The sequence below is a fragment of the Varanus komodoensis genome, unplaced genomic scaffold, assembly GCF_004798865.1.
Source record: "Varanus komodoensis strain SLA01 unplaced genomic scaffold, ASM479886v1 scaffold14_1, whole genome shotgun sequence".
Lineage (NCBI taxonomy): Eukaryota > Metazoa > Chordata > Lepidosauria > Squamata > Varanidae > Varanus > Varanus komodoensis.
The window spans coordinates 25,375,217-25,391,237 of record NW_025335438.1 but is presented as its reverse complement, the minus strand read 5'-3'; the positions used below and the strand labels follow the sequence as shown (position 1 = coordinate 25,391,237).

Genomic DNA, 16,021 nt, shown 5'->3' with positions numbered 1-16,021 from the left:
GTTTGTGTAAGTAGGTATTGAGGGTGTGGGGGAAGTTTGTGGGGGTAAGGATATATCAGGAAAATTTAGATACAGGGACCCACAGGGGTGGTGTTACCACCTCAGTGCTTTAGGTCTGAAGAGATATGGTAAGAAGAGCGTTCTGGACATCAGAGTACGATAGTTTATGTTCAGGGCTGTTCCCCTTCTGCCCCCTTCCTTTGCATCACATGTATTTGCTTGCTGATATAGAGAGCCCTGCTGTCTTGCAGGGCTGGTATTTAACTCAGGCCAGTTCACAATAAGCCACATTCATTCATGATTTAACTGTGTATAAAAAGGCTGAGCTGGCATATTGCACTGAGACTGGAGTGGGCTAACTAGGAGAGATGCTCTGCCTGTCTGGGTACCAGGTGCAATCCCAACACAGGCTACAGGACTGCTGTGGTGAGAGGACTCACCATGGTCTGCAGAACATCCTCTCCCTCACCCTCCCCAGGAGAGGGCACCTGGTGTTGGGCCAGGAGACAAGTTGGAGATGCTGCTGGTATGCTACTCACTTTGCTGCCTAGGAAATCTCTGGCTGAGCTGGCAGAGGTCTCAAGCACAGTACTGGAGAAACCAGGACAGTGTTCTGGGTGACATTAACATGCACATTGCAGCTGTCTCTGGAGCTCCAGCTTCATGGCCTCCATGACAACCATGGGTTATCTGTCTGCTCAAATGATGAAGACTTAGTCTTTGCTCTAGGCTATGAGATGATTAGTCTGAAAATTAGGGAGGGGCGATGTCCAAGTAACCCTATTATCATGGTCAGATCATTTTCTGACAAGATTTGAACTCATTGCATTAGTTCTCTCTTGTAGTAGTGGGAGACCCATTTGGACAGTACATACCAGGCAAATGATGGAATACTGAGGATTTCTGAATCCTCTTAAGGAGAGCATTATTTTCAGTGTAGAAAGCTGGGGATCCAGCAGGGGCCCTGGTCTCTCTGTAGAATAATGAGATGCAAAGACCATCAATCTGAGTGCAGCTTAGTGCCTTCTCTGGCACTGTAGAGCCCACTCCGTGGTATACTGGGGGGCTGCAGTCCATGTCAGCTAGAGTGTAAATGGTGTAGCACTTCACTGAGGTCATTGGATGGCATGTCCCTGATGGCTCCATATGGACCTATACCCTGATTGGAGTCCACCCAAAGAAGAGCCTTGAGTGTAATAGCTTAATTTCCCTGGCACTTCCTGCCTCTGGAGACTGTGCAGGCATCAACACTCTCCTGCTTTTAGTGCCTCCTGAAAACCTCTTTATTTCAGGAGGACTTCCTGAACTAAACAGCCACAATTTTTTTGATTTTGTTAACATATTGTTTTATTCCTTTTCCCTGTGTTATCTTTTTATCATTCAATACTCTAGAATCTCCATACCAGAGCAATATAGAAATATTATAAACAAACAAATATATAAATAGATTTTGGCAGGACTGACATTCTGTCTATTCTGACAAAAGAAAAATTGTTCACAGGGGTTGTTTGCTACTCAGTAGAGATGTGTAAGTTTTCACCAATAGTTGGATAAGGAATTATTTAAGGAATTTAGCTAATCTTTAGTTTTGTCCCTCCATAATTCCTACAGATACTTCTCCTAAGCATGACCCCCCAAAATTGCCCAGTATTTTGCTTTAACTGAAATATGTGTTAACTGATGCAACACTTTGCAACTTGACATGCAGAACTGCAGCCAGCCATCCTCTTTTCAAGAACCCTCCATCCCTTTCCAATATCCCAGTAGGGTTTTCTGTTCTCCCAGGCTCCATTATCAGCCAGCATTTTGTGCCACAATGAATATTCCACCCCCACTGAGCTACTTCCATTGCCTCATTCCTTAGACTTTTTCCTGATTATGTTTTATACATCTACAACTCAGGGTTTCCCCTAAGCAGGCTGATTTCTCCCTCTTGTACATGGATGGTACTGCTTTAGCTGCCTATGGAAGAGAGAATGAAAATGAGTTTGCTGTGAGTATCTATGATGTGGTCACCATGCAATTGTGGCTATACTCAAATTGTTCCTTAAGGCATTCTGTACCATTCTCCTGTTTCCTTCCACACAGTATATGGCAGTCATGTAAACACTTTGCATTTATTTGGCTCTACTTTCTAGAATCTACATTAAATGATTGCATGCTTTCTCCCCTTTAAAGTGCTTCATGCATCCCTTCGCTGTATGAAACGCCTCCTGCAGCCACGGTTTTGGATGCTCTGAGGGATGGGAAGGTGGCAGAAGTGCCAACCAACGTGGTCTATGAGGATTCACTTACTTTTCTACCATCTCCTCACACAGCCAGTGGAGTGACTTTGACTTCCTCACAGGTAGTTACATTTTGAATTAAATATAGTTCCTAGAGTGAGGTACTTTTATACTCACTGATTTATTTATTAATAACAGTTTTATACCATCCAATAGCCAAAGTGTTCTGGGAGGTTCACAGTAATTAAACCAATAAAATACAGCACACTAAAACCTCCATTTAAATGTGCAGTATTACATGAGAATAAAAATAAAGCCAGTAGCAGTGCATAAATCTGAAATTCAATAACTGGTTTAAAAACACAAGAATTTAAAGGATTTCAAAGTCTGCAAATCTTTATAAAGATTTGTAAACATTAACCTTATCTGGCATGACAACTGCACTCTTGTAGAACGTTAAGTGCTTTTCTTTATTGATTTGCAAGGAGATGACCTCTCATAAAGAGCCACTGCTGGATGACTCTTAGCTTAGCTTGTCTAAGGTAATGCCTATTCACATTAAATTCATATTTTCTTTGAATAGTTATTCATTGCCTGCTCTGGTCAGAGTGATATAGATATCACTCTGACCAGACTTGGCCAAAAGAAAAAGTGATACATGCTTCTTGACTTCACATTTTTTCTGCAATATGTTAAGTGAGGGCTCATGTATCTTCCTTGGGTTAAGAGGTAGCTGGAATGAAGTAGCTAGCTTTGGGAACAACCATATTAATTACCCACAATTCTCTGACACTATATTGGAAGCACTGTGATGAATTAAAATGGTAGGCATCTTCCAGACCTAGGTGTCCACCAGTGCTAGGTTCAGGTTTTTAAGAGCCTTCAGCAAGGTGCTTTCTGTGGGTCTCTCTTCTCCATGAGTACCTTCTCACCAACTGCTATTGCTTCTCATCTTCTTTCTCATCATTGTGACCACTTGTTTGATGGGCTGAGAGCCAGTTTGTAAGTATTGTTCATCCTCACTACTACCATTGTCAGAGGTAGGTAAATGAGAAAATTGCCATGGTGAAGAAGAACAACAACTCCCAAGGAATGTTATTTGTGGGTCCCTGCTGGGGTTTAGGTTTTTGGCAGGTGCCAAACCAGGCTGACACTTGATTTTGGCCCTCATGTCTGGTGTAGGTAACTCATAAATATGGACTTCAACAAGGTACTTGGACCTCTGCAGCTGCCCAAAAATGTTGTGGGTGGATGCTGGGCCTGGGAAGATGGATGACCTTTTCAAACAATGGGAGTTCATGCAGCTCTCAATGGGAGTTCAGGAAGCTCATGCAGATCTTCCAGGAATCAGGGATGGTGAATGGTTCACACTTTCCAGTTCTGAAGTTACCAATTGTTTCTCTGTCTCAAAAGACCATGTTTTTAAGAAAGTAGTGTACCTGGCACCACAAGTCATGCTTAGGTACTCAGCATCTTCTCCTTCTATCCTCTTCTAAATTTAAGAAGCTAGTCATGATTTAGAAATGTGAAGAGATTGCCAGAGCCTGTAAAAATCCTGTTCAACTCTGAATTCCCTTTTATTTGACATCTTCCCACACTTTCAGTTTAGTATCAGATCAAGCAATCACTGGGACACAGCCATTGTAGTCTACAAATAAGTTATTCCTGAAAAGTTTAATAAATGTAATGAACTGATTTATTTCAACAGAACCAAATTACACTGCGTGGGAGAGTGCCTCGTTTGGGCAGATATGTGTTCATTACACATTTTTACCAGCCAAATAACCCAACGTTTCCTGTGCATGTAACTGTGGATGGAGGACAAGTCTGGTCAGGTGAGCTAGATTTTACACTGGTTTAGTTTTTTAAAATCACACTTGGAATTTCCATATATTACTTTTAATTTTCCTTCATTTTGTCTGCTTTAGGTTCTAATAATGCCTCATTTTGTCCGCATATTTCTGGTTGTCGAAGTCTGGTGATGGCAGAAAATCAAATTGAGTTTGATATCACTAAGCATGACATCTCAGTAACAGTGAAAATTCCTAATGGAAAAACAGTGGTGTTGGTAAGTTTTATTAACTATGAAACTATTTGATTGTTGAACTAAAGACAAAACATCTCTGTAGAGATAATTAGGCAAAAGTAATTTACGCTCTGAATATACAGTCAAGACTCTGCATACCTTTTAGGTTTCTTTCATTTTCAGCATCAATATAGACATGATGCAAGTATCTTTTGTATGCACACACTCTTTTCAAAATTAATAGAAATTGTCTGGAAACTATGCTTGGATACTTGTGCACAGTACTCTTCATTTTGTTAAAATGAGAGCAATGCCGGATTGGGGTGGGGTGCGCAGGCGGGCGCTGGCTTAACCCGCTGGACGCGGCCTGGGGCAGGGCTGGATCGGAGCTCCCTCCCTCCCTGGAACACCTTCAGCGCCGTGCTGTGCCGCACCGCACTGCCACCGCAGCTGCTGCTGCCGTCGCCATGCCGGAGGCCAGCTGATGCCGCTCCCGCCGCCACCGTTGGGCCACCCCGGGGATGGAGGACGCCAGGGCCATGCCAGGGCCACCGTCTACGGTGCGGAGGAGGGTGCCGCCATCTCGCCGCCTGGCAGGTTTCCACGCCCCTCTCTGCTCCCCCCCTGCCGGCGTCGCTGCCGTTTGTGTCCGTGCAGGGCTGGGCTGGCAGGGGGCTAGGTCGGTGGGTGGAATTTTGTATCGGTGGGGGGGACTAGATGGGGAGTTTTTACTGTTTTAAAGTTTTATTGTATTTTAATTTGTTTTTATGGAGTCATCCCTGGCCATGTCGACGGTTGAGTTTCCTGGGGAGTGCATGGGCACTGCCATTGGGGTGGTCACGGGCAATGGTTGTTACAGTGGTGGGGGCTCAACGTGTCTGCGTAGAAGGAGGAGGGACAGATGGCTGACACCTGTCCCTCCTTCTGGTTCTACCCCCAGCCAGAGGGTTCCAGGTAGTCTTGTCAACCGCCCCTCGGGCCTGACAGTGCTGCTGCTCAATGCCAGGTTGGTCCACAATAAATCTTCCCTCATCCATGACTTGATTGTGGATGAGGGGGCTGACCTGGCTTGCAGAAAAGAGACCAGGGCGGGAGAAGGGGGGGATGTCGCCCTCTCTCAAATGTTCCCACCTGGGTATCTGGTTCGGCACCATCCACGCCTGGAGGGGAGGGGAGGGGAGGGGAGGGGAGGGGAGGGGGGTCGCTTTGGTTTACCGAGCCTCCATGTCCCTCACAGAACTTTCAGCCCCTTTGAGACCAGGGCTGGAGTGCCTCTACTTGGTGTTGGGCGACCGAGACAGATCGGGGATTCTGTTGGTGTACCGTACACCCTTCTGCCCAACAGACTCCCTGCCTGAGCTGATGGAGATCGTTTCGGACCTGGTGTTGCGGACCCCCAGGATGTTGGTCCTGGGGGACTTCAGTCTCAATGCCGAGACTGGTCTGACCGGGGCGGCTCAGGACTTCATGGCCTCCATGACAGCCAGGAGGCTGTCTCAACATGTCACCGGCCCGACCCATGAACGTGGACACACTCTGGACCTGGTTTTCTCGACTGGGCAGGAAGAGGGTGGTCTGAGGGTGAGGAATTTGTCTGACACCCCTGTCATGGTCAGATCACTTCCTCGTGAGGTTTGTGCTCCAGAGCGGCCTCTCCTTCTGTAAGGGTGCGGATCCGATTGTGTGGGTCCACCCCCGGAGCCGGATGGATCTGGACGGATTCCTGAAGGCCCTGGGGGCGTTTCTGGCTGACAAGACTGGTGCTCCTGTCGAGGCTCTGGTCGAACTATGGAATGAGGAGATGACTAGGGCTGTTGACACGATCGCTCCTAAGCATCCTCTCCCGCCAGGCAGAGCCCACTCTTCCCCTTGGTATACATCTGAATTGCGGGTGATGAAGCAGGCCGGAATATGGCTAGAGCATAGGTGGAGGAGATCATGGGATGAATCTTACCGAACACACTTAAGAGCCCAGTATAGGGCCTATGCTGTGGCAGTGAGGGCGGCGAAAAAGAAATTCTTCTCCGTTTCCATTGCCTCCTCAAAATGCCGTCCAGCAGAGCTTTTTCGGGTGGTACAAGGGCTGGTCCGTCCTGGCCCTAAGAAAGATTTGGTTCCACCCTCAAAGGCCCACTGTGACGACTTTGCCAAGCATTTCAGGGAGAAAATCGCTCAGATTCGTCATGAGCTAGACTCTACTAGTGATTCAGAGGCTTCTGGGGAGATACCAATGTCGCCGTCTGGTCCAAAATTAATGGATGAATTTCAGTTATTGCAGCCTGATGATGTGGACAAGGTGCTTGGACGAGTACGTCCCACCACTTGCCTATTGGACCCTTGCCCATCTTGGTTAATAAACAACGCCAAGCACGGGATTGGGATCTGGATCTTGGAAGTGGTTAACGCTTCTCTGAGGGAGGGTCAGGTACCTGCCCTCCCTCAGAGGAGGCGGTAGTCCGACAGGTCCTGAAGAAAGCGTCGCTGGATCCAGAGATGGCCACTAATTATAGACCAGTGGCCAACATCCCGTTTCTGGGCAAGGTGTTGGAGTGGGTGGTGGCGGGACAACTCCAAGCACTCTTGGATGAAACTGATTATCTGGATCCATTTCAGTCCGGCTTCAGACCTGGGTACGGTACTGAATCTGCCTTGGTCGCCCTGTACAATGACCTGTGCAGGGAGAAGGACAGGGGGAGTGTGTCCCTGTTGGCTCTTCTGGACCTCTCAGCGGCTTTTGATACCATCAACCATGGTATCCTTCTGGATAGGCTAGCGGGATTAGGGGTCGGAGGCACTGCTTTGCAGTGGTTCTGCTCCTATCTCAATGGCCGATTCCAGAAGGTGGTGCTGGGGGACTATGGCTCTGCACCATGGCAGCTATGCCATAGAGTACCGCAGGGATCCATTTTGTCCCCTTTGCTGTTTAACATATACATGATACCGCTGGGAGAGGTCATCAGGAGGTGTGGGCTGTGGAACCATCAGTATGCTGATGATACCCAGCTCTACCTCTCGTTTTCCACCAATCCAGGTGAGGCAGTGGCTGTGCTGAACCGGTGCCTGGCCGAGGTAATGGGCTGGATGAAGGCCAATAAACTGAAGCTCAATCCAGACAAGACGGAGGTCCTGTTGGTTGGCGGATCGGGCTTCGGTGAGGGTGAAATGAACCTAGTCCTGAATGGAGTTGCACTCCCTCTTAGGGACAAGGTCCGCAGCTTGGGAGTGCTCCTCGACCCAGAGCTTTCACTGGAAGCTCAGGTGACAGCGGTGGCGATGTGCACTTTCTTTCAGCTGCGGCTGATCCATCAGCTGCACCCCTACCTGGAGAATGACTGCCTGGCGACAGTGACACACGCATTGGTGACTTCCCGACTTGACTTCCTGTAACGCACTCTACATGGGGCTGCCCTTGAAGATGGTCCGGATACTTCAATTGGTTCAAAATAGAGCTGTCAGGCTGCTGATGGGGATTGGGCATTATGTTCACATGACTCCAGTTCTCCGTCAGCTTCACTGGCTCCCCATTGAAGTCCGGGCCCAATTCAAGGGGTTGGTGATGACCTATAAAGCCCTAAACGGCTTGGGTCCTGGTTACCTGAAGGAGCGCTTACGTCCATATATGCCCACCCGCCCCCTGAGATCTGTGGGAGAGGCCCTTCTCCAGGAACCCTCCATGAAGGAAATTAGGAGGATGAGTACTCGGAGGAGGGCTTTCTCTGCGGTGGCGCCCAATCTATGGAATGCGCTCCCAGAGAGGTCCGCCTGGCGCCATCATTATTTGTTTTTCAGCGCCAGGCCAAAACCTTTTTATTCAAATGTCATTTTTACTGCTAATAGTATTTATTTTTTTTATTCTTTGGCCAGGGCAACTTACTTTATACTGTTAATTTATATTATTTTAATTGAAGTTATTTATGTTTGTGAGCTGCCCTGAGGCTTCAGCGAATGGGACGGCATAGAAATTTTCTAAATAAATAAATAAATAAATAAATAATGCCATTTTCTCATCATTTTAAAGGAACGTATCCTGGTTGTTCCAGCAGACAGCTACACTTACACACTTCTTCAGAAAGACACTGTGGATAAGTCATACGATTTCATCAACCAGTGTGGTGGGAACAGTTTTCACATTAAGTAAGTCACAGTGCAGTCCTGCTTGTGTCAACTCAGACTGTTCCTTGTGCAAGGTGGGCCCCTGTCTACAACTGGGACATGGGGTTGCTCCAGAAAAGGTTAATTTTGAGGAGGGATTTGAAAGAAGCTGGTTTCACAGAAGCATTCTGGGAAGACGTTCCAAGCAAAAGGGATAGCAACAGCAAAGGCATTTTAGGGAAACAGAGGACCTTTGGGTGGCTTGGGATGGTAAAGTTGGCTAAGTGAAGTTCACAGTTGGGATGTGTTAGGGTAAACAACTGGAGGGAGACTACTGCCCCTACATGTGCATCCATACTGCACATGCGTTGGAGAGAGGGTGTTACAGATATAATGTCCTTGGGCGGTGGCGCCCAACCTATGGAATTCACTCCCCAAAGAGGTCCGCCTGGCACCGTCATTACTGGTTTTTCAGCGCCAGGTAAAGACCTTTTTATTTAAACATCATTTTAATTGTTAAAATATATGATCTGGCCAGGGCAACTTCTTCTTCCTTCTCTTTTCTCCTCCTATATTCTTTATTTACTTATTTTATACTGTTAATTTTAATTTTATATTATTATGTTTGTATCTCAGTGTATTTTTTGTATTTTTGTATTTAATGGTAATTTATTATGTTCTTTTGTATTTCAATGTATTTTATTGTGTTGTAAGCCACCCCGAGGCTTCGGCAAGGGGCGGCATAGAAATGTTATAATAATAATAATAATAATAATAATAATAATAATAATAATAAAAACATGGAATTCTTTTAACTGTATTTCCACAGCTGAACAGGCAGTACATTATAGAAATAAAAATGAGAGTAAATGAACAATATTTCAGATCCAGCTAAGACAATAAGTGGGTATTTAAAATAAAACTACCAGAATTCAGTTTCGTGACTTGTTTCATTTTCACAGCCCTGTAAGTTCCTCAGAATTCTGTAGAAATTCAGCAAGATCACTTGTGGCAGCCTACAACAATGGGGCTCTGCCTTGCAACTGCCACAGAAATGGTGCCACCAGTCTTACCTGCGATCCAGTGGGAGGGCAGTGCAGCTGCAAGCCAAACATCATTGGCCGCCGATGTAGCAGGTGCCAAACAGGCTATTATGGATTTCCATCTTGCAAACGTAGGTATATTGCCAGTAATTCCAGGGAGAGGTCATATCATATGCTTTTCTTGAATGATGCCTGACTATTTCATTCTGTATTTATTTTGTTTTGTGTTTAGGATTTTTCTTTAACATGTATTTATAATATTATTCCACCCTTTTTTTTCCAAGGAACTCAAGGCAGCTTACCTAATTCTCCTCCTCCTCTCAATCCTATCCTCGCAACAGCAACCCTATAAGATAGGTTGCAATGGGAGTTTGTGAATGGCCCAAAATCACCCAGTGAGATCCATGGCTGAGTGGGGGCTTGAACCCAGATCTCCTGAGTCCCAGTCCTGCATTCATAACCACTACAACACATTGGCCGTTTATATCCTGTTGCATCAAAGGTCATTTATTTGTATTGATTGATAAATGAGAGAATTCAAAATGTTGGAGCTACTGTGAAATACTTTTGATTAAACTGCGTTTGTTGGTTTTTGAAGGAACTATTGCTTTATGCATACTTACAATGCATGTTTAACATGAAGTAAGTATACTTCCCCAAAGGATATTCATGTATTTTATTAATTAAAACTGTGGCTTTCTCTGAACAGTTCTAGGTGCATTACAACAAAGTTAACAATTAAAAATATTCCTCCAGTTTATAACATATCCTGAAATGCAAAAACTGCAGAAGAAAACAACCTAACAGCAATAAAATAATTAATATTAAAAATAAGGAGTGATTAAAGCAGCAAGTCATTATATACTAAGCTCCTTCCTAAATAGAAAGCAACATTTGAAATTATGTATTTGCACTGTTCTGCTATACCACCTAGAGGTTATACAGCAGAAAAACAGGAAAGGAAAAACTTGCACAGAGCTTGGATCTCAATTCTGGAACGAAACCAGAAGTACACACAGTGGACGGACAGCCTTGGGTAGAAAATCCCTTGTGTAATTGTTGCCATGCAGCACAGCTTAGCTCTGGCTCCTCTTCCCTGCTTGTTTACTTTTTCATTTTCTATTGTAATTATACACTATTTGTAAACTATTTTTCAAGCTGTGAACTGTCTATGAGTACATTGACAGGAATGTGATGATATATAAATGTAAAAACAAACAAAACAAAAATGAAGAAAAGCGCAGTGTCATCCTTAAGTCATGGCTAGACTTATTTCTTCATGGTTTAGAACTGATCATCAGAGGAGGGCTGAACCTCCCGCCCCCCCCCCCCCCCCCCCCCCCCCCACACAGAGAGAGAGAGAGAGAGAGAGAGAGAGAGAGAGAGAGAGAGAGGCGCAGTAGGCAGCAGCTGAGACAGCTACCTAGAGAGAGAAGTGGTGTGAGTCAGCTGTGAATAGTTCTAAAGGTCTGAATTAGCATGTGGGCTCCATGTATATGCTTGGATCACTTTTTAAAATGTTAACAGTTAAATAAAGTTGAAGTGAGATTTTAAAAAGTTATAATGGATTTTCAGCTTTTTAAAAAAGACAACTTGCTTATTCAAAATACTATTCTTATAAAATGATTCTCGCCCTTTCAGCATGCAGCTGCGGACGACGCCTTTGTGATGACATCACTGGGAAATGCATTTGCCCCCCTCAAACTGTTAAGCCCAGATGTGAAGTGTGTGTAAGGCAGCACTTTGGCTACCATCCCCTTGCTGGCTGTGAGAGGTGCAATTGCTCAGGCAAAGGAATTGTTAATGCAGGGAATCCTGAATGTAATAGAATTAATGGGCAATGCAAGTAAGTGTACATTTTGGGTTGCATTTCCATGATGAAGCTTAAGAACTCTTGTCTTCATTGTTGTTCTTGCTACTACTCTGCAAGGGAGGAAGAAGAGTGAAAAGAGAGTCCCATTCTTAAAAACACATAGATAGAGCATCTGGAAGGAGCTGAATGTATTAACTTCCTAGACACGTCACCTCACCAGCTACTGTGGCATAATGAATGCAAGTTCTTTCTAGGGCAGTGGTAGAACCAGGGCTTTTTTTTGTCATAGAATGCACCAGAATGGTGTTCCGGCACCGCTTTTTGACGGATTTTTCCAAGTGATTGTGAATCACCCTGTTGAGCGTAGCAGATCTGCAGCAAAAATCATTAACATAGTGCCTGCGGGCTGCTTGTGTGTCGGTGCTGATTGTTGGCGCTGATTGTGAGGGCGCTGCTCAGCTTGGGATGCTGCTTGGCTTGGGATTGGTCATGTGGTCATGCGCTGAGCGCTTACTGCCAGCGGCGACCATTGTGTGAAAGTGTGACCCCAAGACGTGAGTTCCGGCACCTTTTTTTTTCTTTTTTACAAAAAAAGCACTGGGTAGAACAGTTTTCCCTACTTTTTCCAGGCACTCGTCCCACAGTTATTCAATCCCCACATCCCAGAAATGCTCTAGATCAGCCAAGAGAGAGTCCTTAAATGGGCCTGTCACAGAATTACTCCAGAGATAGTCTTCTATTTGGCTGCAGGAATAAAGGAGCCTTCCCCAGTCTGATGCCCTCCTTTCCCGATGGTTATGCATCTTTGGCTGGTGAGAATTGCAGTCTGACACATCTGGGGGGCACCGGCTTAGGGAAGGCAGACGTAGAATATTGCTTCTGTCTTGCTGTGTAAGATGCAGACAGTGCACAAACCAGAATTGTTTTTCATAATTATACAATTTTAATCAAGGCTTATTTAAGCTTGCAGTCTTTATATGCCAGGACTAATTATAAAACTAAACATTGTGCTAATTATGCATTGCAGATCTAGGGAAGATCGACATACTTGTGTCAGCATAAGCACGTGCAGATCAGGTTCACTGCAATTCATGGATTGAGAGTTAACATTCTTCCTTCCCATTCTGTTACCACTTCCCTGTGTGAGTTTGGGAGCTGGAGAGGATTAAAAGAACAACATACCCATTCCTATTGGCTTGAGTCACAGCCTGGTTCTAGTCACACATTCTGTTAGCAGAATGTTTTGTTTGGTCTTAATAGCTGTGCTCTTTGCAAGACATTTTTCTCATTTTATGAATGCAAAATTCAGACCTATGGAGCACCATGATGTTCAGAGTTCTAAATTGATAAGCAAATGCTTTTTTATTGTCAACATATTTGGGCAATGCAGTTAAAGACTATGTGCATTGTGCCTCACCCATGTACAGTGTTCTTATTTTGTATGCTTTATGTGTAATTTGATTGGAACTTTGAATTGTGACAGACTGCAAAGAGATTTAATAATTCTGTTTCATTTGGGACTGTTCTTGAAGAATGGCAACAGAATATAACTCGTTTGTGTCAGCATGGCCATCTCTGATGCCTGCATAACACTTAAGAAACACTGGTACAATTTAACATTCAATAATATTTATTTTGGACACAAAGCATCTTGTGCACATGTCCATCATACAACTTGCCATAGATGAGGCATCTGCAGTGCTTGTTGGCTCTACAAGGGAAAATAAAGATACCCCAAGGACTGCATTTAACAAACTGAGGACTAGCCCGTGAGTCTTTATGGCAAAATAAATTTGCTATTGGGAGATGCAACTAAAATGGAGTTCTATGGCAACCGTTTTCCCTGGAAGTGGAGATGGGGATTTAGATCAGGGAAAAATGCATGAGGAAGCACCACTTTTCATGATTTTGGGAGAAATCATGCAGATCTCCTGCATGATATCCAGTTTTGTTCTAAACATGGGAGAGTTGCTGCTAAGCATTGCTTCTTTTACCATCATAGGACAATAATGCAAAAAGTCATACCTGGCAAAATTCTCCATCCAAGGTGGACCATTTGTGCATTTATATCCTGCTTGTGGGATCCTGTGGGCAACTGGTTGGCCACTGTGAGAACAGAACGCTGGACCAAATGGACCTTTCCTCTAATTCATCAGGGCTGTTCTTATGTAGTGCTGGGGAACCACAGGAATCTTCTCTGAGTTTGGCACTGATATCCTTAATCTCAACCATATTTTATTCCATGACCTTGTAAAAATAAAATACCATATTACAATGCTGTTAACTTTCTTTTCCAGCCTTAATTAGCACTGCACCATTTGTTAGACTTTTCATAATATCACAAAATTACCATTCCCTAACTTGATCTCCTGAAAACAAACCTTTTTCAGAAATGATCTTTGGTCTTTTTATTGTTGTTGAAGGTGCCGCCCAGGAATAATAGGCCAACGATGTGATCAGTGTGCTCCGGACTCTTATGGTTTTCCAAACTGCAAACCCTGCAAATGTAAAAGAGGCGGAACTGAACCCAGTGTTTGCAATCCTCAGACAGGAGTTTGTCACTGTAAGGTCAGGTGCTTTCACATTCAAACACATGGTGCGGTAATCTATGAGCTGCATATTTTTAATTTAACTGGAGATCATCATGGTTCCTGTAATTTCTTACAAAGCAACAATACATATGAATTAAAAATCTGACATTATTCTTGGCTAAATTACCATTTCATAAAATCAAAGGTAATTTCAAAATGTGGTTCATGCTGAAAACAGCAACCAAAATTATCAAGAGGTTGGAGCAACTCCATCATGAGGGGAGTTAATAATATCTGGATAGAACATTATTATATATTATAATATATTAAAATTATTAATATTATAAAGACAAGTGAGGTGTACAAATTGGAAGACATTTTTTTCTTCCTCTCTCATAATACAGGAACCCATGAAGGTGATTAGTGAAAGCCTCAGAAAAGAGAAAAGAAAGTACTTTTTCCACATAGTATAGAGCATTATACTATGGAATTCACTTTTGCAAGATGTAGTGATTATACAAGTTGGATGGCTTTAAAATGGGATCAGACAAATTTATGGAGGATGAGGGCATCAACCCATCATGGTTACCAGTCATGATGGCAATATATAGTTTTAGTGAACTGTCCAGAGAGCTTCAGCTATTGGGTGGTATAGAAATGTAATCAACAAATACTACCTTCAGTATCAGAGGCAGTGTGCCTCTGTATATCAGTTGCTGGGGAATGTGAGTAGACCGCTGCTATGGCACTCGTGTCCTAATTGTGAGCATCCCATGACATCTGGTTGGCCACTGTGGGAGCAGGATGCTGGACCAGAGAGGCCTTTTGTCTCCATGTTTGTTAGAACAGCACTTTGCATTGTGGAAGCTGGCAGTCAAAGTGTTGGAAAGAGACTATATAGTAGCATTCCTGTTTCATCTCCTCTATCTTTCCCCTTCCTACTTCCCATAGCAATCAATAGGAGGATGTTCTCTGAGTTGCACAGTTACATACTGACTGATCAGTGAAGAAGAGCCCTTGAGCAGAAACAGGGTTTTGTTGACAAGTTATTTGCTGCCAGCAGAGATGGTGCTAGGAAAGCCCAGATGCGTTGTCCTGAGGACAATGTATACTAGCACTGTGTGTACAGTGTTCCAGGAGTGCCTGTGCACCATCTGCCACACTTTTAAGACCGTCATCTAAAAGTTCTGGGATTAAGGGGTAATTTGTAGCTGTGTTTACTCCATTTGCCCACTACTAAATCATCTGCTGGGGCCTCAGAAGTGTAAAAAAGGTTTGCTACTAGGTTTGAGGAGTCAGTATTACTCATTAATTAATTCCACTTCTGACATATGTAAAGCGCTGGCTTAATGTACTAATAATTCACTGCTGAACTGTAATGGTACTTCAGGCAATCATTCAAAGAATTACAATTGCTAGTGCTAAACCTCAACAATGCCTTTTGTTTGAATTCTACTTTGTAGTCCAATTAATGGAATTGAATATGCATACCATATCCAATTTTCCTTATCAGCACATATTTTTCTGCTTGTTTTAAAGCAAGAGGATTTTGAAATCCCGAAGAGGTTACAACATTTTTTTCTCATTGTTTCCATCAACTTTGCTGTCCATGCACTGCCCTCGTGCAATGCTATTTCCTTTATCATTCTTGCTACAGCAGTGCTGCAGTCAGAATCAAAGCCAAAGTAGCAAATGCATGATCAAATAAAACTCAGTATGAATAAATGTTTCATCACAGTGGCTCACACACACTCAGTGGGGCTTTTCACAGGTGGTCTTTAAAACCACATTTATGAATAGAGATGCTTGAAGAATTTAGTCTTTGTGAATTCAGGTATGAAATGAGCCACTGCTTATCTCCTCAGCTAATGTGTGGATCAGTATGTGGTTATCAATTAGGTTTTGCCCTTTCTGAATGTTCTAACAAAACTCTTAGCTCAAAAAAGTATTGACATATATTAGATATGCTTAAGTTAAGGAAATGTGATGAAATATATTTAGAAATAGGTATTAATATGCACTCCTTCATGGATCACTGCCTTGTCATGGCGAAGGGGCTTGCATAGCTCAATGAAGCTATGAGCTATGCCGTGCAGGGCCACCCAAGACAGACAGGTCATAGCAGAGAGCTCTGACAAAACGTGATCCACTGGAGAAGGAAATGGCAACCCACTCCAGTATCTTTGCCATGAAAACCCCATGGACAGTACACCAAAAGGCAAAAAGATATGATGCTGGAAGATGAGCCCCTCAGGTCGGAAGGTGTCCAATATGCTACTGGGGAAGAGTGG

The 16,021-nt window shown here is 43.9% G+C and overlaps 1 protein-coding gene across 1 annotated transcript in view; it reads left to right on the top strand.

Annotated features, from left to right (window-relative positions):
• Positions 1-16,021, top strand: part of LAMA3 (laminin subunit alpha 3) — a 152,915-nt gene that overhangs the window by 55,527 nt on the left and 81,367 nt on the right. Inside the window, exons 27-33 of the mRNA XM_044424295.1 lie at positions 2,179-2,347; positions 3,934-4,060; positions 4,154-4,293; positions 8,270-8,385; positions 9,306-9,517; positions 11,028-11,232; positions 13,623-13,767. Coding sequence (XP_044280230.1) covers positions 2,179-2,347; positions 3,934-4,060; positions 4,154-4,293; positions 8,270-8,385; positions 9,306-9,517; positions 11,028-11,232; positions 13,623-13,767 — 1,114 coding nt within the window. The remainder of the gene's footprint in view (positions 1-2,178; positions 2,348-3,933; positions 4,061-4,153; positions 4,294-8,269; positions 8,386-9,305; positions 9,518-11,027; positions 11,233-13,622; positions 13,768-16,021) is intronic.